This window comes from Lepidochelys olivacea (genome assembly GCF_965140295.1).
Source record: "Lepidochelys olivacea isolate rLepOli2 genome assembly, chromosome: 13".
NCBI classification, from domain to species: Eukaryota; Metazoa; Chordata; order Testudines; family Cheloniidae; genus Lepidochelys; species Lepidochelys olivacea.
The window spans coordinates 37,549,589-37,570,580 of record NC_140423.1 but is presented as its reverse complement, the minus strand read 5'-3'; the positions used below and the strand labels follow the sequence as shown (position 1 = coordinate 37,570,580).

General features: G+C 56.6%; 1 protein-coding gene across 2 annotated transcripts; it reads left to right on the top strand.

Moving 5' to 3' along the window:
• Positions 1-391: 391 nt before the first annotated feature.
• Positions 392-9,502, top strand: LOC311529555 (ubiquitin carboxyl-terminal hydrolase CYLD-like). Of its 2 annotated transcripts, XM_084645559.1 has the most exons (15): positions 392-766; positions 1,382-1,814; positions 2,135-2,467; positions 2,574-2,679; positions 3,142-3,461; positions 3,696-3,864; positions 4,059-4,200; positions 4,634-4,756; positions 5,380-5,471; positions 5,713-5,776; positions 6,134-6,275; positions 6,389-6,497; positions 6,979-7,097; positions 7,287-7,503; positions 8,625-9,502. In XM_084645559.1, exons 1-15 carry the CDS (start codon positions 753-755, stop codon positions 8,807-8,809), a joined length of 2,568 nt encoding a protein of 855 aa, XP_084501685.1. In that variant the 5' UTR covers positions 392-752; the 3' UTR covers positions 8,810-9,502. The 2 variants fall into 2 exon arrangements, with proteins under 2 accessions (XP_084501685.1, XP_084501686.1); XM_084645560.1 differs by lacking the exon at positions 7,287-7,503.
• The last annotated feature ends 11,490 nt before the right edge of the window (positions 9,503-20,992 follow it).

Here is a 20,992-nt window from a genome sequence, read left to right as displayed (position 1 = left end):
GGGAGTTGTGGCTGCCATGGGATAGTCTGCATCCCCCGCAGGACCACCCAGTGCAGCTCCACGTCAGTGGGGCACAGGCGTGTGGGTCAGAGACTGTACATGGTCCATCCACTTGAGCCAGACCCACCCCCTGCCTTCTGTCATACACAGAGCAGGGCTGCTGCCCCCCAGAAGTGGGTGGAACAGACAGACAGAAACCCCCTTTTTGTAGTGTCAAACACTAGACCCCACTGCCATAAAGCCAGCCTGCTCTTTCTTTCTTTCTTTCTTTCTTTCTTTCTTTCTTTCTTTCTTTCTTTCTTTCTTTCTTTCTTTCCCCACCCCTCTCCACCCTCATTGGCTCCTCTCCCCTTCATCACACCCCTTTGATTCACACCCCCTTTCTCTCCAGCCCCACCCCCAGCCTCTGCCACTTCCTCTTTTGTTGTTTTCAGGGTTCCCACACGAGTCCCCCAAGGGGTGGGGGAGAGCTGGGACGCTCCTCGCCCACTCTCCCTGGCCCCACAGCCCCTGTTCTGGCAAGGCAGGGAGCGGGAGAACGAAGAAGACTTCCTGGAGGACGAGTGGCGAAGGAGGGGGAGGGCAGTTGCGGGCTTGAGGTTCTTCCCACCCGGCTGACTCTGTCTCCTTCCCTCTCTTTCTGAACTTTCTTTTCTCTCTCTCTCTCACTATCTCTCTCTCTCTCTTCCTCCATCCCTTGTGCTCCAGCTCGTCGGGGAAACCCCACCACGACTGATGACATCCGGACGGGGATGACGGGCGACAGGCGAGTCTCCGTCGGGTACCCAGGGACATCCTTTCCCCCAGAGCAGGATGGGCCCCCGTGGCCCGGGCCCCCATGGCCCTTGCCCCCAGAGCAGGATGGGTCCCCGCAGCCCGTCCCCCTAGCAGGATCATAGACTCCCTTGGTGTTGGGGTCCTGAGTTTCCCCCATCCCAATGTTCCCCTCAGCCTGCCTGGTCTCTCCCACTCCCCGTCTCCTAGATCAACCTCGCCCCCCCCCCCCCGCCCGCCTGGTTCCCCCACTCCTGTTCCTATCCACGGGCTGCTCAGCCTGGTCTCTCCCCCCACCCATCGACCTCCCCCCACAGTCTGTTTTCCCCTGCCTCCCAGATGGGATTGACCCCTCAGCCCTGGCTGCCCCCAATTATCCCCTAAACCTGGTCTCCCCCACTGATATCCCCCGCCTGCTTGGTCTCCCCCCTCCCCTCCAGGATACTGGTTTCTCCGGATCAGCTCCCCAGCTTGGTGTCCCCCATCCCCTCCTAATGCCCCCCTAACCTGCTATCCCTCTCTCCTGGGTGTGCCCCTCAGCCCAGTCTCCCCCGCTCTCCTCACGCAGCAGTCAGCCCCTCTCTGATCTCCTCTCTCCCACCTCCAGGTCTCACCCCCCCATCACCATGCGGCCACGCCGGTTCTTCATCTTGGTGCAGGATTTCTCTGGGGAAGGTGGGGGGCAGGTGCCCCGGGGCAGCCTCCTGAGCCAGGCGGGCGAGCCCCCCGCTTTGGACTGCCCCTTCTGGGCCAAGCTGCTGGACACGGAGGCCATGGTGCAGCTGCCGGCTCGGGCTGCACGGGAGCTGAGCAAAGAGCAAGCTGGGATGCTGCAGGCCGTGACCAATGGGGACGAGCGACTGGGGCTCTTCAGACAGGAGGGGCTGCTGCGCAGGCGGGGGGCCCTGCGCCCAGGGGACCGGGTCCGGGTCCAGATCACCTCGGCCTCCGGGGAAAAGGTCCGGGGTGTCCTGCGCTACCGGGGACCCATGGGAGACAGCAAGGAGCAGGCTGGAGTCATCTTTGGGGTGGAGCTGGTGGTGAGTGAAGGGGGAGCCTCTAGGGGGCACCAGCTCCAGTCAAGGATTGGCTGGACTGGGGGGAATGGAACATGATGTCTTACCCCCCTAGGGGGCACCAGCTCTGACCCGGGCCTGGTGGGCTAAAGGGGGTGGGGGATAGGACATGGGGCCTTTCCCCTCTAGGGCGCACCAGCTCCAATCTGGAACTGGCTGGCTCAAGGGTCAGGGAACAGGACATGGGGCCTTTCCCCTCTAGGGCGCACCAGCTCCAATCTGGCCTCATGGTAGGGGACTGTATCAGGCATCCATGTCAACCCCCCTATTCTGTTCCTCTCCAGGGATCAGCGGCTGGGAAGGGTTTCACCGACGGCTCCTTCAGAGGCCAGAAGTTCTTCTCATGCCGGGAGAACTGCGGGGTTTTTGTGCCTGTGAGCCGGATTGAGCCGGATGAGGGGGCCGAGTGCAGCCCCCTGATAGCTCCCCGGGGCAGCCGCCGGGCATGCACCAGGCTCCAGCTGGCCACAGGGGACCCCCTCAAATCTCCTCCACCCCTGGAGCTCGGAGATCGGGTCTTCTTCAAGATGGGTGACAGTGCCCCTGGGGGCACTGTGTTTTTCTGCGACTATCTGCCCAAGAAGGAGATGGCTGGGGTCTTCGTGGGGATCTGCCTGGTGAGAGGGCGTTGACCCCCAACTTCCAGGGTGGGATCAGACAGCAAGATCCTTATTGAGAGGATCATAATTGGGGGCCCCTTTCCTGAATCCCCTTATTTTCCAGGATCAGCCTGTTGGCTCATGGGATGGCAAATTCAGTGGCCAATCGCTCTGCCACTTCCCCTCTCCGGAGCACGGGATCCTCCTGCCAATCACCAAAGTCCATAAAGGTAGGACCTACAGTAAACAGCAGGGGCGGGAGGCCCTCTGGGCTCGGCTTCATTGTACGGGGCGTTGGCCCTGCCCATGTCATGCGGTCGCTGAGATACAACAGCATTTCTTGGCCAACAAGATGGCTGCCCTCATGGCCTCTCTCCCAGGCATGCAATGGGACATAATGACATCCCTTCCAGACCTTCCGACTAGCTGTCCAAGATGGCTACCCTAATGGTGGTCACTTTCTGCCAGCCAAAATGGCCACCCCCCTGTAGCGGTCAATGCCTGTTGGCCAAGATGGTCACCCCAGTGCCAGTCAGTGATCACTGGCCAAGCTGGCCTCCTCAGGGGTGGTCAAAGCCTGACAGCCAAGATGGCCATCCCAGTGGTGGTCAATACCTGATGGCCAAGATGGCCATCCAACAGGCCCCATCTGCTTAATGTCTGCCATGTTGTTTTGGTTCCTTTCCCTACAGAAAAGGCTGATGAAGGCCCCAAGGCCTTGAGTGATGACCCCTCCCTAAGGCTCCTCAATGACCCCCCATCCCCCTCCTCCATTCGGTATCCACCCAGGCCGGAATGGGGGTCCCCTCATGGCTCTCCCTCCTCCCTGTTGATGGGGGGCACTGAGGAGCAGGGGGAAGGGGAGGAGGAGGAAGGAGAGGAGGAGGAGCTGGCTTTTCCTCTGCTGGAAATCAACTCAATGGTGGAGGTGCACGACCCCCCCATCTACGGGGTGATCCGCTGGATTGGGGCGCCGCCGGATGTGGGGGAGACCATTGCAGGGCTGGAGCTGGTGAGACAATGGCAGACATCTGCAGGGGACAGACATGGGGGTTTATGGGACCCCAACCCTGTCCTGAGTGGGGTCACCCCCATGGGGCAGGGTATGGGACTCTCATCCCATCTTTAGTAGGGTCAATCCATGGGAGGATTATAGGGCCCCCCAGCTGCCTCCCTCCTGGGGTCATCCCATGGGGAGCAATGGGACTCCTGGCCCCCTTGACACAGTCCCTGCCCCTCTCTCCAGGAGGAGCCGCTGCCCTCAGGCTGCACGGACGGGATCTACCGAGGGATGCGGTACTTCCAGTGCCCGCCCGGCAAGGCCCTCTTCGTCAAGCTACGCCACTGCCGGCCCGATGCCCGCTTCGGGGCTCCCCAGCCCCCTGAGAACCCCGTGCTGCGCTGCAACTCACTGGGTAAGTCCCTGGGGGCCTGGCAGGGGAGAGATGGAAGGTGGGGGGCACGCCACTGCGGGGGGCGGGCATTGGAGGGGGTGGGGGACAATGCCCCAGGGGGTGGGGACAGAGCTGAGGGGGGTGTCTCCCTATAGGGATGGGAGGGGCGGGCTAGTGATAGCAATCCCAGTCCAGGTCTGCCTCCCCTCCCACAGCTTTCAGGGTCTATGCCAGCGAGCGGGTGCCAGAGGACACCCCCCCAGGGCTGGGTGAAGAGGGGGGGCAGCGCCTGATGGGCTGGAAGAAAGGGATCCAGGGCCATTGCAACTCCTGCTACCTCGATGCCACCCTCTTCTGGTGAGTGACTTCCCCCCCACCCCCCGCCCTAACCACTAAGCCCCACTCCCCTCCCAGAGCCAGGGAGAGAACCCAGGAGTCCTGGCTCCCAGTCCCCGCCCCGGCTTTATTCCCTAGCCCCCACTCCCCTCCCAGAGCCAAGGAGAGAACCCAAGAGTCCTGGCTCCCAGCCCCCACCCACCTGCCTGCCTGTTCATTGGCCGCTCTAACCACTGGGCCCCCTTCCCTCCCCTCCCAGAGCCAGGAATAGAACCCAAGAGTCCTGGCTCCCACCTCCCCCGCCCTCTAACCACTAGCCCCCATTCCCCTCCCCGCACTGTGGAGAGACCCCAGGAGTCCTGGCTCCCAGCCCCCTGCTCTAACCACTAGCCCCCACTCCCCTCCCAGAGCCAAAGAGAGAACTCAGGAGTCCTGACCTTCCTTGCCCCCACAGCATGTTTGCCTTCAGCTCCGTGCTGGACTCGCTGCTGCTGCGCCCCGCGGACAAGAACGATGGGGCGTCTTACGAGGAGACCCGGGACCTGCTGAGAACTGAGATCGTTAACCCCCTGCGCAAGTGCGAGCATGGGGGGCGGGTGTCTCTCCAGGGGGTGAGGGGTCCATGGAGGGGTGAGGGGGGGTCTCTCCAGGAGGCAGGTGGGTCTCTGGGGGTGAGGGGTCTATGGAGGGGTGAGGAGGGGTCTCTGGGGTTGAAGGGGGGTCTCTCCAGGATCCAGGGGGAGTCTCTGGGGGTGAACAGGGGTCTTTCCAAGGGCAGGGGGGTCTCTGGGGGTGAAGGGTTTGTGGAAGGGTGAGGGGGGGTCTCTGGGGATGAAGGGGGGTCTCTCCAGGGTGCAGGGGAGTCTATGGGGGAGACAGGTCTATGGAAGGGTGTGTGGGGGTCTCTGGAGATGAAGGGGGTCTCTCCAGGGGGCAGGAGCTCTCTGGGGGTGGGGGTCTATGAAGGGGTGAGGGGGTCTCTGGGGGATGTGGGGGGTCTCTCCAGGGGGTAAGGGGGGGTCTCTGTGGGTGAGGAGGTGTTTGGAGGAGGGAGGAAGGGAGGGGGTGTCTCTGGGAGAGGCTGGGGGTGTGGCAGGTTCTGTCCAGGGGGAGGGAGTCCCAGCGGGAGGGGGCTGAGGGGGAGGTATGTAGGCAGATTGCCAGTGGGGTAACCCCCCACCCCCAACCCCCCACCCCCAGACACGGCTACGTCTGCGCCACCAAGGTGATGTCCCTGCGGCGGGTCCTGGAGGCAGCTGGACACTCCCCAGGCTTCACCAGCGAGGAGAAAGGTGGGGTGGGGAGGGGAATGGGACAGGAGGAGCCGGGGTGCAGGGAAGGGGGTGGGGGAGAGTGGCGGGGGGAGGGGCAGGGTATATGGGGCAAAGAGGTTGGGGTGCAGAGGGAGGGGATGTGGGGAAGGGGCCACAGGGGAGGTTTGGGGGTGCAGGGGAAAGGGGTGGAGGGGCTGGGGGAGGGGGGCTGGGGAAGCAGGGGGTCCCCGCTCTCACCCATGCATTCCCCCCCCCCCAGACCCCGAGGAGTTCCTCACCCTGCTGTTCCGGGTGCTGAAGATGGAGCCCCTCTTTAAGATCCGGTAAGACTCCCCCAGCCCCTCATTCCCCTGTCTGGCCAGCTCCTCCCCCTCCCCATCTGCCTGACTGGCAGGGTCTCCCCTCCCTCCACCCCTTCCCCCTTCTGCTGCCCCCCCCACCAAGCTTCCACCCCCCCCACCACTGTCTGCCAAACACCCGCTACCCCACTACCCCGCTTATCCCCCCCTACAATTCCCTCCAAAGTCCCCCTCCCAACCCCCCTTCCTCACACCCTCTCCATCTCCCCGCTACACATTCCCCTTCTACTCCTCCTAACACCCCCCAGCTCCCCCCTTTCCCCCTCCACTCCCCCCGCTCTCTGCCCCCCACTAACCCCATCTCTCTCTCCCCCCACCCAGGTCAGCGGACAAGGACCCCCAGGGCTGCATCTTCTACCAGATCTTCATGGAGGGTGGTGCAGGGGGGGCAGGCCGGGGGGTCCCCACAGTGCAGCAGCTGCTGGAGGGGTCACTGGTCGCCGGTGACCTCAAGTTCACTGAGGTGAGAGGTGGGGGACAAGGGGAGGAGCTGGGTGCTGGGGGGGGGGGACTGGAGCCCCTATCCCCCCTTCCTGCCCCCCCACACTAACCCCTTCTTGCCCCTACCCCCGTCAGGCCCCCTCCTGCCTCATCCTGCAGATGCCCCGCAATGGCAAGGACTACAAGGCCTTCGCCACCATCCTGCCCAGCCTGGAGCTGGACCTCACTGACCTGCTGGAGGACAGTAAGGGGGGGGCAGGGGAGGGCTGGGGGGCGGTGGGTAGTGAGAGAAGGAGGGGACAGCCAGGAGGTGGGCAGGAGATGTGAGGAATGTGGCAAGACGGGGGTGGATGGGGGGCAGTGAGGAAGGGGGAGGTTTGCGGGGAAGGGGAGGGGTCAGCAAGGAGGAGGGTGGCGGGGGGTGCGAGAGGGTTGGGGTCAGAAGAAGGTAATGGGGGAGGGGCACAGAAAGATGGACAGAGGGGCAGGGGCAGAAAGAGGTGGTGCGGAAGGGTCACAGGGAGGTGGGGGGAGTGGAGGGGTCAGAAGGAGGGGGTGTGGGAGGAGATGGTGGAGGAGGGGCAGGCAGCCGATGGGGGTGTTGGGGAGGGGGTAGCAGGAGGGGGCAGGGTGCAGGGAGGTGGTGGGGGAGGGGAAGCAGTGCGGAGGGGGTTTGGCCCTGGGGTGCTGGTGCTGTGACTGACCACCCCCCTCTGCTTTGACAGCCCCCCGGGAGTGCTGTATCTGTCAGGATCTGGCACGGAGCGAATGCCCCGAGTGCTACGGGGACCCCAGCATCGGGGCAGGGAGCACCCGTCAGTACTGCACTGTCTGCTGGCAGCAGGTACTGCCCGCTGGCCACCAGGGGGAGACACGGCGATGGGGGTGGGGGGCGCTGGGGGCCAGAGGGGAGAAGGGGATGGAGGATGCAGGGAGTATTGGGGGGTGGGGGAGGCAGAGGTGGGTGTCTGCGGGAGGTGGGGGGGGTTCTGGGACATGCTGTTCCCTGTAATCACCCCCTCCCCCCACCCAGGTTCACCGTCACCGTGCCCGGCGCTCCCACCACCCCCGCGCCCTGCGCCTACCCCCAGAGCTGGAGCACCTGCCACCCCCACCAGGCCCCCTGCCCCGCCAGACTATGCAGCTCTACGCCGCCCTCTGCATCCAGACCAGCCACTATGTGGCCTTCGCCCGCCACGGTCCGCACCGCGGCCAATGGCTCTTCTTTGACAGCATGGCCGACCGCCAGGGTGAGCTGTGCGCCGGCCCTTTAAGGGCGGCGGGGGGCAGGGGGGCGGTGTCGCTGCAGGGGGCGTGGCTGGGGGCTGCCCCTGGTGGGCACCCCAGGAATTGCAGCAGGGAGACTCCCGTCTTCCTTCCTTCTTTCCATCCATTTTCTCTCTCTCCCTTTTCTCCTTCCCTCTTTTTTTCTTTTCTCTCCTTTCTGTCCTTACCTCCATTTTCCTCCAGCTCTTCCCTCTTTTCCTTCTCTCATTTTCTCCTTCCTTCTTTTCTTCCATTCTCACCATTCTTTCCCCTTTTCCTTCTCTATTTCCATCTGTTTTTCCTTCTCTCCCTTTTCTCCTTCCTGCTTTCCTCCACCTATTTCTTTGCTCTCTTCTCCTTCCCTCTTTCTCTCCATTTGCTCCTTCTCTTTTCAACTTCTCCTTCCTTTTCTTTTTTCTTTCTCTCATTTCCCTTTCCTCCTCTCTCTCCATTTTTTCCTTTTTCCTTTTGTCTCTTTTTTCTTTTCTGTCTCATTTCTTCCCCTTTCCCCCTTATGAGTCTCTCTCCATTTTCTCTTCTCTTTCCCATTCCCCCTCTCTCCCCTTTATATTCTTCTCTCTCTCCATTTTCTCTTTCCCGTTCTTTCCTTTTCTATATTCTCTCCACTTTCTCCTTTTTCTGTTTTGCACTTGTCTTTCCCCTTCACTTTCCCCTTTTTCCGCTCCCTTTTCTTCCTCCCAATTTCTCCTCCTTTATATCCATCCTTCTCTCCACTTTTTCCTTCTCTCTCTTTCTAGCTTTTGTCACTCCTTATTTCTCCCTCTTTTGTTTCCAATTTTGTTTTTCCTCTCTCCTTTTTCTTATTCTCATCTTCTCTCTCCATTTCTCCATTCTCCTCTTCCCATTTTCTTTATCCATTCCTCTTGTCCCTCTTTCTCTGTTAATTTTCTCATTCCCTTTTTTGCTTCATTTTCTCATTCCCTTCTTCCTCTCTCCATTTTCTTGTTCCCATCTTCTCCCCCTTTCCATACCTTCCCTCCCTCCCTCCCGCCTCTATTTTATTCATTCTTTTTCTCTCCTTTTCCTCCTTCTCTCTTTCCCTCTCTCCTTTTTAACCCCTTCCTTCCCCCTTCTTCCTTTCCAGGTGGCCAGAATGGCTTCAACATCCCACGGGTCACACCTTGCCCGGAGGTGGCCGACTACCTGGAGATGAGCCCGGAGGAGCTCCAGGTGCTGGACCCCAAGTCCCTGCCCCCCTGCGCCCGACGCCTGCTCTGTGATGCCTACATGTGCCTCTACCACAGCCCCACCCTTGGGCTCTACAAATAGTCTCTCCCCTGGGGTGGAGGGATACGGTGACTGGGGAGAGGGCAACGAGACTCCATCAGCCCCAGGACTGCAGCCCAGTGAGGGGACTTTATTTGCACCATGAATGGGACACCTGTGCCTTTAAGAAGCGGCTGGGAACTACTTGGACCTATAGCTCAACCTTGGTATCCTTATGCCCCTTAAAGGGGCTGGATCAGAGCTGACGCCCCCTAAAGGGGAAAGGCCCTGTGTCCCATTCCCCTCCCTCCAAGCCAGCCGGTCCTCCATCCTGGGGCAAGATGGGAGCTGGCGCCCCCTAGAGGGGAAAGGCTCCATGTCCCGTTCCCCACCCCCTGAGCCAGCCAGTCCCACATCCTGGGTCCAGATGGGAGCCCCCCTATTCACCCACCTCCATGCAGGTGGTCTAATTTCTGGAGCAAGAGCAAGCACACGAGCTCTGAGTTTTTCTACACCCTGCTGGGGGGACAAGAGGGCCTGAACCTGGTCCCCACTTCTTCTGCTGCTTCCCCCTGCCCCGCTCCCCGTGGCCTGTAGGTGGTGATGGCCCCATTGTGACACCTCCATTAAAAGCGGACAGGACTGAAAAATCCCATTGCCGCAGGCCTGAACCAAACCAGATTTAAGACTCATCCTTTGCAAACCTGCCTGAGTAAACTGGTGACGTATAGGATTACGGCGCCGAGAAGAACTGGACCTACCCGATCTTTATCTCAGCAGCTGGGCTGTGATGCCACTGTGCTGTAGAGGCTTGCCGCACCGAGCAGCCGCTGCAGACATCCTGGAGGGCTTCCAGGAGAGACGGGGGGCAGTGAGGACATCCCTGGACAAGGCCAGGGCTCTGCTGGAATCCGGGGTGCAATTCTGGGCCCCAACCGTTCCAGAAGGAGGGATTTAAACTGGAGCAGGCACTGAGAAGGGACGACCAGGGGAACGGAGAGTCGGGCTGACGCGAGGGGAGTGAAAGAGCTGGGCTTGTTTAGTCTACCAAAAAGCCAGCCGAGAGGAGATCTGTCTGCCGTCTATAAATACACCAGGCCGGGGGCGGGCTAAATACCAGGGAGGGTGAAGAGCTATTGAAGCTAAAGGACAATGTTGGCATGAGAACAAATGGCTGCAAACAGGCCATCAACCAACTCCAGCTGGAAAGGAGGAGGAGGTTTCTCAGCACCAGAGGGGTGAGGGGCTGGAATGACCTCCAATAGGGGGTGTGGGGGCAAATAATCAAGTAGATTTAAGGTTGAGCTGGGGAAATGGATTAATGCAATTGTATGACAGGGAGGGAGCCTTGGAGCCAATCGTCCTCTGTTTCTAATGGTCATGCTTCAGTGTTCCAGACGGCCACTGGCAGGGGTCAGGAAGGGATTCCCCACCCGGTGTATGCTGGGAAGTTATTTTTGAATCACCTTCCTCGGAAGCCCCAGGGATGTCCACTTCTGGAGAGGGGCCATTGGACAGGGAGGGCAGAGGTCTGAGGTCTCCAAGCATCCTCTCTCTCAGGTGCTCTGGCTGGTTCTTGCTCCTGGGCCCAGAGTCTCGCTGGTCGCCGTATGTGGGGCAGGCAAGCAATTTTCCCCCAGCGCAGTTTGGCAGGGACCTGGGCGGGTTGCCTCCCTCTGCAGCATGTGGGTGCAGATAACTTGCCAAGATTAGCTGGATTCCATGGGGTGAGTGTTGGCATTGGACACTAATTGGATTAAACTCCCACTCTGGGTAGGCAAGCCCGAAGAGCGACCGACTTTGTGCCGATTCTGTTCCCAGAGTGGAATGTGATTCACCCCCCAGAACTACTAGCTTCCCCGGTGTAGACCAGCCCTTAGTGATAAGGAAGGTCACGAGGAGTGGTAGCAAGTTTCACTACCCCCTGCCACATTGATCCTGCCACGCCCCAAAAGACCTTCACTTTGTGTGGGCCTGCTACTGTCTCTGTGTCACGCCGAGGGTTTGGGACGTCAGGGCTGGTGCCAGAGAGAGCCCAGACCTTAGGCTGGGATCTAAGAGCGATATCCTGAGCTGGGGACCAGGATCAGGGTCCCAGTGCTGATGCCAGGGGCAAAGCTGGTGGCAAGGCCCAAGTACCGATGCTAGGGGTTGGGACTGGAGTCGCCCTTCCAGGCCTGGGCTGGGGTCGGCAGACTGAACCGAGAGACGGGTCCATCTCTGGCTGGCCTCCTTGCACAGCCACTTTCTGGAATGCCTCCTGGGTTCAAATAGGGCATCTGGGCCAATCAGGGACCAGGAGGAAGCTGTCACGCAGTCCGGCCCTCTGAGGCGGTACTTCCTGTGGTGGTGATCTTCCAGGGAAGGGTGCCCGTGGCATGGAGGTGTCAGCCACCCCTGCAGAACCTCACCCCTGAGCCTGCTGCTCTCCTAGAGCCAAGCCCCTGGGAAATCCTTCTGGGGATCCCCTCTGCCCAGGAGTGGGGTTTCAGGTGGCAAGGGTGGGACCCGGCTGTGCCAGCCCAATATGTGAGGAAGGTCTCCTCCCTGATGCTAGCGGCACCTCATCGGATTGGAGGGGAGCAGTGGCCCCACCCAGGGGAAAGATGGGGCACAGACCAGCTGATCACCCCAAGAAGACTGCAGAGGGGATGGGGCTGTGTAACCATCTGCCCTGTCTGCCCTGAGAAGACTTGCAGGAGCAGTGGGGAGCTGATAGGATTGGAGGAGGGGCAGGAGCTCGGGAAGGGTTGTGGGGAACAAGGGGCTGCTGCCGCTGGGGAGGGATCAGGAGAGCCCAGAGTGGGGAGGTAGGTAGGGCTTGGGGTGGAGGGTGGTGTGGGGAGCAGGTATATATAGACCAGCCAGCAGCGGGCACTCAGGGCAGTGGGGGTGGGTGGGATGAAGTGACCACTTTCTGTGCCATTTTTATGAAGCAGGTGTGTGCCTCAGTTTCCCCCTGCACATTGCCTTGCTGCCTGGTGGGTGCACACCGGCTAACGCTGCTCCTGGCACAGGAAGTGCGGGCGGGGGGTGTCTCCTCACTCTCTGGGGGTCAGCAAAGAACAGCTTGGAACCGACCCAGCTTCCAGAGGGGGAGCAAGATTCCCCCAAGGACTGAACGATCGACATCCAGTCGCTGGAAACCCCGGCAGGCGGGATGTGGGGACTGAGCTGGGGAACAAAGGGGAGAAGGTGTCAGGCGGCTGGGGTGGGAGGGTGTGAGCTGGGTCTAAGGGCAAAGAGACAAAGAGCCATTTCCCTCCTTTTATAGCCCCCAAAGAGAAACAAAGGAGAAAAGCAAGGAAATTCAATGCCAACAACTTGGTGAACGCCAAAAAAAAATCGATGCTTTATTCAGGATTGACAAATGCATTGTGTTTCTGCAGCAGATTTGACCCCAAAACGATCCCAAAGCAGAATTCAGGCTGCAGGAGGATTCAATTTTTATCGTTAAATGTCGGTAAATGTTGATTGCACGATAATAATCAAAATCAACATCTAGGCAAGGTAAGCAAAATGCTGTTGGAGTAATTACTAGACTTTGATTAAAGGCCGTTTACACCATATATTTGGCCATGTTCTGTTGACAATTTGTGTTTTACCAGCTATAAAGCTTTAACTTTTTGAATCTCAATGTCCACTGTCATTAAATAATTATTGTCTGTCCTCCTCCACTGTCTGATCCCACTCAATTTCCCACAACTGTGAAAATGTAAATACATATTTTTTTTTAAAAAAAGGTTAAAGGCCATAATTTTGCACAACTGAAAATTTAAATTGATCAAAATGGAAGAAAATGTTTATAAACAAACATTGATCATACCTGTTGAAATTAAAAAAAAAAGGCAAAAATCAAATTCTGCCACACCTAGCCGTAACTATAAAAGACCGAGAGGAGAATTAATTAAATTATCTGTGTTGCTAAGGATCGTGGGAGAGCCGCTTAGGAGAGGCAGATGAGCTGGGTGGGAAGGCGGGGAGGAAGGCACGGATTTCGAGGGATTGATTTGATCCCACAAATTTCTAGGAAGCCAACGCGACACTCAATCCAAGAGGCTCTGGCTTGGCTGTCGCCCATGGGATGGTCACGGCATCGTCAGTGGGCTTTGTCTCCAAGAGGCTCAGGAGGATGAAGGCAGAGGGAGGGAGGAGGGTCAGGTGGGGTCAAGGCACAAGAGGACGGGCTCCTGGCCCAGGCTGAGGTGGTACTGCCATACAAAGCAGCTCTGTTTGGGTCTCACAGTCACCTGCAGCATCTCCTCATTCTCCTGGGCTTCAGTCCAGTCCTCCTCCTGCTTCATCTGGGATCCGCTCCTGCCGTACTGAGCTGACAGGGAGAACTGAGCCTAAGTGATGAGCCCAGTGATGGTGCCTGTCTCGAAAGAGCTGCTGGTGGCCACATCCCAGCTGCCCCCAATGCTGGACAGCTCCTGCTTGGTGGAACCCCCCTTGCAGGTCATCTTCTCGGTCCAGGTGATGGACACATCAGCCACGTTGTCTTGATGCAGTCGCAGCTGCGGATGGAGATGCCCCTGGTGAGGTTCAGGAGCCCTGGTCAGGAAGCTGAACAGGTTGGGGTGGGTGGAGAAGATTCCTCTTGTAAGGCTTGGGTCAGTCCTCACATTGGCTCCCCACTTCTCGTCCACCATGACCAGCGCCTTGTGGGAGTCCATGCGGAGGTAGCAGAGGCCCTGGTGGTGCTTGGGGTGAATGGGGTAAGGGGAGAGCTGGTGGGGCTGGCTCAGGTCCTTCTTGGGCAGGATGACGCCCTGCTCCAGACAGCAGACATAGAAGGTGCTGTGTGGCAGTGTATGAAGTGGTCTCCCTAGCAGTGCAGCGTCCCAACAGACGCACCCTGGTCCATGCGCAGGTCCTCCACCACCCGGAAGAATCATAGAATATCAGGGTTGGAAGGGACCCCAGAAGGTCATCTAGTCCAACCCCCTGCTCAAAGCAGGACCAATTCCCAGTTAAATCATCCCAGCCAGGGCTTTGTCAAGCCTGACCTTAAAAACCTCTAAGGAAGGAGATTCTACCACCTCCCTAGGTAACGCATTCCAGTATTTCACCACCCTCTTAGTGAAAAAGTTTTTCCTAATATCCAATCTAAACCTCCCCCACTGCAACTTGAGACCATTCCTCCTCGTTCTGTCATCTGCTACCATTGAGAACAGTCTAGAGCCATCCTCTTTGGAACCCCCTTTCAGGTAGTTGAAAGCAGCTATCAAATCCCCCCTCATTCTTCTCTTCTGCAGGCTAAACAATCCCAGCTCCCTCAGCCTCTCCTCATAAGTCATGTGTTCCAGTCCCCTAATCATTTTTGTTGCCCTTCGCTGGACTCTCTCCAATTTATCCACATCCTTCTTGAAGTGTGGGGCCCAAAACTGGACACAGTACTCCAGATGAGGCCTCACCAATGTCGAATAGAGGGGAACGATCACATCCCTCGATCTGCTCGCTATGCCCCTTCTTATACATCCCAAAATGCCATTGGCCTTCTTGGCAACAAGGGCACACTGCTGACTCATATCCAGCTTCTCATCCACTGTCACCCCTAGGTCCTTTTCCGCAGAACTGCTGCCTAGCCATTCGGTCCCTAGTCTGTAGCTGTGCATTGGGTTCTTCCGTCCTAAGTGCAGGACCCTGCACTTATCCTTATTGAACCTCATCAGATTTCTTTTGGCCCAATCCTCCAATTTGTCTAGGTCCTTCTGTATCCTATCCCTCCCCTCCAGCGTATCTACCACTCCTCCCAGTTTAGTATCATCCGCAAATTTGCTGAGAGTGCAATCCACACCATCCTCCAGATCATTTATGAAGATATTGAACAAAACTGGCCCCAGGACCGACCCTTGGGGTACTCCACTTGATACCGGCTGCCAACTAGACATGGAGCCATTGATCACTACCCGTTGAGCCCGACAATCTAGCCAGCTTTCTACCCACCTTGTAGTGCATTCATCCAGCCCATACTTCCTTAACTTGCTGACAAGAATACTGTGGGAGACCGTGTCAAAAGCTTTGCTAAAGTCAAGAAACAATACATCCACTGCTTTCCCTTCATCCACAGAACCAGTAATCTCATCATAAAAGGCGATTAGATTAGTTAGGCATGACCTTCCCTTGGTGAATCCATGCTGGCTGTTCCTGATCACTTTCCTCTCATGCAAGTGCTTCAGGATTGATTCTTTGAGGACCTGCTCCATGATTTTTCCAGGGACTGAGGTGAGACTGACTGGCCTGTAGTTCCCAGGATCCTCCTTCTTCCCTTTTTTAAAGATTGGCACTACATTAGCCTTTTTCCAGTCATCCGGGACTTCCCCGGTTCGCCACGAGTTTTCAAAGAAGGAGTTGCCCCAGCTGATGTAGACCTTGGAGTCTGTCTGAGAGCCCAGGTAGCGCTCGCTGAGCCGGTGCAAGGGGTGCAGGCTGTGAAGCTGGATCTACTGCCCTTCGTTGAGGCAGTTGGTGGTGAGGTAGCAGCTGAGGTGGTCCTTCTTAGGGACCAGCCTGGCCTTGGGGTGCTTGGGCCTGAGGCAGACACAGAAGAGGTCGGGGAGGCAGAGCCAGCAAGGGGACGGAGCCGGTCTGAGGAGGAGGAACCCCATGGCCCCATAGAGATGGGGGTGGGGGTGGGCCCCCTGGCCTAGGGCTGGAGGGACACCTCAGTAGCGCCAGAGGGGAATCCGGAATGACTCCCCCTGGGCTTTGGACAAAGGCCAGATCGAAAGTTGCTCTGAGCTCCCCAACCCCAGCAGCTGCCAAAAGTAAAGCAGAAGGGACCCACAATGCATCAGGGTTCTCCCTAGAGGGGGAAATAGGGGTAGTGGGGCAGAGCTGGTCAAATAGTGAAGCTCCCACCATGGGACTAAGGTGACCAGACCAACCTAGTAAGGCACAAAACAAGACCAAGTAACCCTGAGAAATGAACCAGGGCAACAGGTTGTGTGGGACCAAGGGTGGTCGTGGGCCTCAGAGACCCCCTGAAATCGCAGATTCCCGAAGAGCTACTGAAGGCGCTTCAGAGGCCCCCCCTCCCCCCAAAGCCATAGAGTCCTCACCATCCTTCTGGACATTTGGCACCTTTATAGGTCTTTCTGCATCATGGTCATTGTGGGTTAGTCAAGCCTTGGCGGGGGGCAGACGGACCTCCTAGGAGTCACTGCCATGAAGGGCTGCGGACAGACCTCATGGTCCAAACAGGCCCACTACTGTCCTGAAGGACGTCTTGGGTCTCTCGGGCCCCTCGTAGGCTGCATGGACCCTCAGGTTCTTCACAGGCCTCAAGGCCATTTATAGTCCCATAGACCACTTGTTTCATGATGTTTTCAGGGGAAAATGTCTGTTTTGGAGAGACTAGCCCCAGTGGGGATGGGGAGGAAGAGACTGGGCACAGGGCCGAGGGCATCTCCATGGGCTTTCTGGCTCAAGAGTTGGGAGGAAGAGAAGGGTCAGGGTCTCTGGTGATGGAGCTATTCTGGCCTTGTCTCCACGGCCTGGAGCGAAGAATAATGTGGTAGCGGTTCATTATTTCTACAGCAGGAGTCCCCAGGCAAGATCACCGCCCCACTGTGCTAAGTGCCGTACATACACGTTGTGAGAGAAAGGCCCTGTCACAGAATATCAGGGGTGGAAGGGACCTCAAGAGGTCATCTAGTCCAACCCCCTGCTCGAAGCAGGGCCAATTCCCAACTCCCCAGACGGCACCCTCAAGCATCACAACCCTGGGTTTAGCAGGCCAATGCTCAAACCACTGAGCTATCCCTCCCAAAGAGCTCACAGTCTATGTAGACCAGCCAGAGGGGAAACTGAGTCACACACAGGGGAAGTGACTTGCCCAAGACCTTGCCTGGCAGCAGAGCCAGGGCTAGAACCCGGGTGTCCTGATTGCCAGCCCAGAGCTCTACCCACTAGACAACACCGCAGGCCCCTGGAGAGAAATTGGGGGCCATGGTGCACTATGTTCACTGGGCCCCACCTCCCACATTTTGCCCCAGTTACAGATCTTTTGGGGACCCCATGAGTTTGGGGCCTGGTACAATTGCTTCCCATTTGTCCCCCTCTCGTCAGCCCTACGTGGGGCCTGTATCCTACAAACTCTGCCTTTCTCACACCCCACCCACCCCAATCTCCAAGCCCAGCCCCAGGACACTGTGTTTACACAATTCCTTTCTTCTGCCCTGCCGGTCTTGCAACATCTGTGGCGTTGCCTCCACCACTTCCTGGCCCAGGGAGGGTTATGCTAGAGACACCTGCTGGAGCAGCGGCCGTGTCTCCGAACCCTGCTGGGCTTCTGGGTCTTTATCTCTCTGAGGCTCTCGATATTTCCTGGCAGATCCACAAGTTTCTGGTTGTAAATTCTCCCTGACGTATGGCAGGAGAGCAGGAAAGGAGCATCTTGCCAGTGCTGAGCCGTCTCACGCAGGGACCAGCCAGTTGGGGCAGTGCCTGGCCATTGTCTTACAATTCTTCCGCCCCCCACCCCCGACCTCTCCTTGCTGTCTCCCTCAGGGTCTGAGGCTCGATGGCCAGGATCGTTCCACGGAAAGATGCTCCTGGCACCGGCATCTTCCGGAAGAGACACGGAGACTTCATGGTCCGCTCCGACCTGGGCTGCTACTTGCGGACAGAGCGTCTGGAGACCGGACGCAGCATCGAGATCCGGGGTCTGCACCCCTCATGCCAGGGCGGGGATCATTACCTGGGCTCCGAGAGGGACCCCGACATCTACATCATCAAGGGCGACTCCTACCGGGTGGTACAGGACCTGAGCACAGATGAAGGTGCTCAGGTCTACCAGCTGCATCCCAATTGCCGCCGCAGGGACCACTACATGAAACGCGCCGACTTCTTCTTCATCCTCTTCTTTGGCCAGGGGGTCGTGCGTGGTGTGTGCGATTTAAGCACAGACTCCAAGGGTGAAGACATCCCCCTACATCCCCAAAGCTGCCTGGGGCTCTACTACTTTGGCATCGGGAGCTACTGGGCGATGGTCACTGTGGACCAAAGATGGGGAGCTCAGTTCTACCTCTACAAGAGTTTTATCAATGCCAACTTGGCTGCAGTCTACTCCATCCACCCTGACCTGGTGAGTTTCCTTCCTGGGGGGCTGGCCCTGACCAGGGGCCCCTCCTTTGGAGGCTGGCAGTGCATCAAGACCCTCTCCAATGATTCAGACACCCCTATCACCTGGACTCACGCTGTGGCCCGGAAGGTGGGCTTTGCCAAGGAGAAGGTGGCCAGCGTCGGGCGCAACTGGAAGGTGGGCACTTCTGCCTCACTCGGGGCCGGGGAGCTGACAGCAGCTGTTGTCAAGGCCCAGTTCTCCCTCTCGGCCGAGTACGGTGGGAGCAGTGTCAAGACGGAGAAGGAGGACTGGACTGAAGCCCGGGAGGAAGAGGAGACCTTCCAGGCTACCCTGGAGCCCAAACAGAGCCTCTACATGTGGCAGTACCGCCTTGGCCTGGGCCAGCAGCCCATCTTGTTTTGCCGGGACATCAAGTTCACCAAAGACCCCACCCCGCCTGCCACCATCCCACTGCCCCAATTTTAAGACTATCTTGAGGTGGACCAACCAGCATTGGCCAGGACATTCTTGTGCATCCATGTGGTACATCATCATCCTCCTGGTTATTGGGTCACAGCTAGGCACAGCTACCCAAGGTGGGTCTTTTAGCTCACGCACTAAGATCCCAAGGTTCAATCCCTGATGCCAATAACTCCCCGAGGGGCATGGTGGTTACACGGATTGAGCTTCTTTGACTTGCTCTTGTGTTAATGTCTGGAAATCAGCGATGTGGCTGGGGAGTCCAATGGTATTTGCTAGTAATAGGAAGGCTGTTGTGTTAGTCAGGCCACTGGAGTGGGGCTGGATTCAATCCCCGGCTAGGAGCAACTGTCTTCCATGAGTCTTTGGGTGGGTCAAATTCGGGAAACTGAGGTATCAAGTGATTTAAGGGTGAAAGTGATTTAGGCACCTCAGTCCCACTAAAAGCTTCCATGTGACCAAGTCACTGCTAAAAAATGGGGTTTGGCCCCTGAATCACTTTGAACAATTTGACCCTGTTTCCCCATCTGGACAATGGGGCCAGTAGCATTTCTGTACTGCACAAGGCATAGTGAGAATTGTAGGCATGACTGGGCATCCATTTTATGAATTCGCCGCAGTGCCTGTTAGATTTTAAATCTAGCAAAGTAGATTTGCCAGTTGGATGAATATATTCCATAGCAATTGAATTGAGGATAAAGCCCATTTTGTTGAGTCCAGGCAGCTTAAGTATTCAAATGCTAGGTTCTGCTATTTCCCAAATCAGGGCACTTGCTTATTCTTAACCAATCAACACGCTTATTAATTCACCAAGGGCCACACAGGTCATGGTAAATCCCTTAGATTTAGAAATCTCGGTCAGATACCCAGTAGGGACTGAACGCAGAATACACGTGCAATCAAGTGAAACAGACTAGCATTGGGCCCAGCTGTTATAGACTTATCCATAAGATTTCTTCCGACATTTACTTCTCATCATCAGTCGTCAATTCTATAGTATTTCTGCTATGTTTATCACCCTCCCAGGAGTACAGTGACTCTTGTCTTAAGGGACTTTGAGGAATTTTTCAAAGCTCTGCTCTAGTTCAAAAGGGGTGTTTTGGGGGTCAGTTTTTGGCCTGTGTTCAGGCTTTGTGATCACATTGGTCCCATCTGGCTTGGAATCCCTGCTCTTGGAAAGGCTGGGTTGGAAAGGGACTAATTTAAGTGATCAAAAGCAATTGCTTGATATTATTAAGTTTCCTCTGGCCAATTGACTTGGCTTTGTAAAGGTTTATCCACATATCACTGGTAAAAATCTAAACAACCAATTCTTGGGTCTGTCAGCAGGAAGAGGCTGGGCTCATCAGGGAATTTGCAGGTGCCAGTTTTTAAAGGCCACAACAAGAGGAACCCAATCTCTGAAATGAAATCTCATTGCGCCTTCTCAGCCCTGGGAACTCTACAGTAGAGGGCGTCTTTCCACACGGCTGGTCTAAATGTTGGTAGCACTTCTGCAGCTGCCTTTGTGGATTCTTCTGTTGAAGCCCTATAACCTTGGAGGAAGGGCGAGTAGGACCAATGGAGGGTGAGCTATCTCTGGGATCCCACAGGGCATCCTCAATTTTATACATCCTGATTTAAGGGCCATTGGAAACCAACCGGCTTCTGATTTCTACTGGACACTTGCTTCATAACCATCAGACTTTGGTTGTTTGCAGTGTAGATAAGAACATAAGAATGGCCACACTGGATCAGACCAATGGTCTGTCTAGCCTGGTATCCTTTCTTCCAACAGTGGCCAAAGCCAGGTGCTTCAGAGGGAATGAACAGAACAGGTCATGTTTGGTCCCAGGACATGTGAAAGACGAGGTGGGTCAGATAACGCCTTTTATTGGACCAACTTCTTTTGATGAAAGAGAAGTTTCAGCTTCTGCACCAGCTCTGTGGAGCTCGAAAGCTTGTCTCCCTCATCGACAGAAGCTGGTCCAAAAAAGGTATCAACTCACCCACCTTGTCTCTCCCTCTCTCAGCCTTTAGCTGATTCCTTCTGCTGCTTCCATCTACGTCCAGTAGATGGTGATGGTGTCCAACAAGTATCTTCGATTCTTTCCTTAGAGGGTTTTTAAGTTGTTTTCATTTCAGTGACCGTATTTCCCTGTATTCACCCCAGCTATGAGTTGGGATCCTCCCCCCTCTTTTAAGCATTGTCTGTTGATGCTTCGTTGATTTCAGTTCTTTTTCCTTCTCGCACCCAACGAACCCTCTTATGTCTAGGGTGCAAAAGTCCTTCTGAAAGCAAACACAATCCATTATAGTTCCCCGAAACATAGTGGGCTTTTGGCTAGTTCTAATATCTTTCCTTTCGTACCCTTTGATCTGATGCAGACCAACGCACAGCTCCTAATTGGGGGTGAAAGATAACGGAGGAGCAAACAGATTATCCATGGGATATTTTTCCTAGATTCAGCCATCCTGCTCTTCCAGGACAGTCTTTCAACTTTAGCTGGGCTGAGGTGTCACAAGGCTAATGGTTGTTTTCTTATGGTCTCTAGTTTCCAGCAGGGGTTCAGAACTAGCCTATTTTGGGGGGATCAGAGGGGAATAGCTTTTCTGCCCTTGAGGACCGAGAGGAACTAATTATTATTAGCCACATATTCTAGGCATACTTCTAACAGGATGTAACCCAAACTGTGGGACATTCAGATACTAACGTG

Excerpts from the sequence above, each read along its gene's own strand:
- LOC311529555 (XM_084645559.1), top strand. Across the intron at positions 3,462-3,695 it reads CCATTGCAGGGCTGGAGCTG|GAGGAGCCGCTGCCCTCAGG; the intron begins GTGAGACAATGG and ends CCCTCTCTCCAG. Across the intron at positions 4,201-4,633 it reads CTCGATGCCACCCTCTTCTG|CATGTTTGCCTTCAGCTCCG; the intron begins GTGAGTGACTTC and ends TTGCCCCCACAG.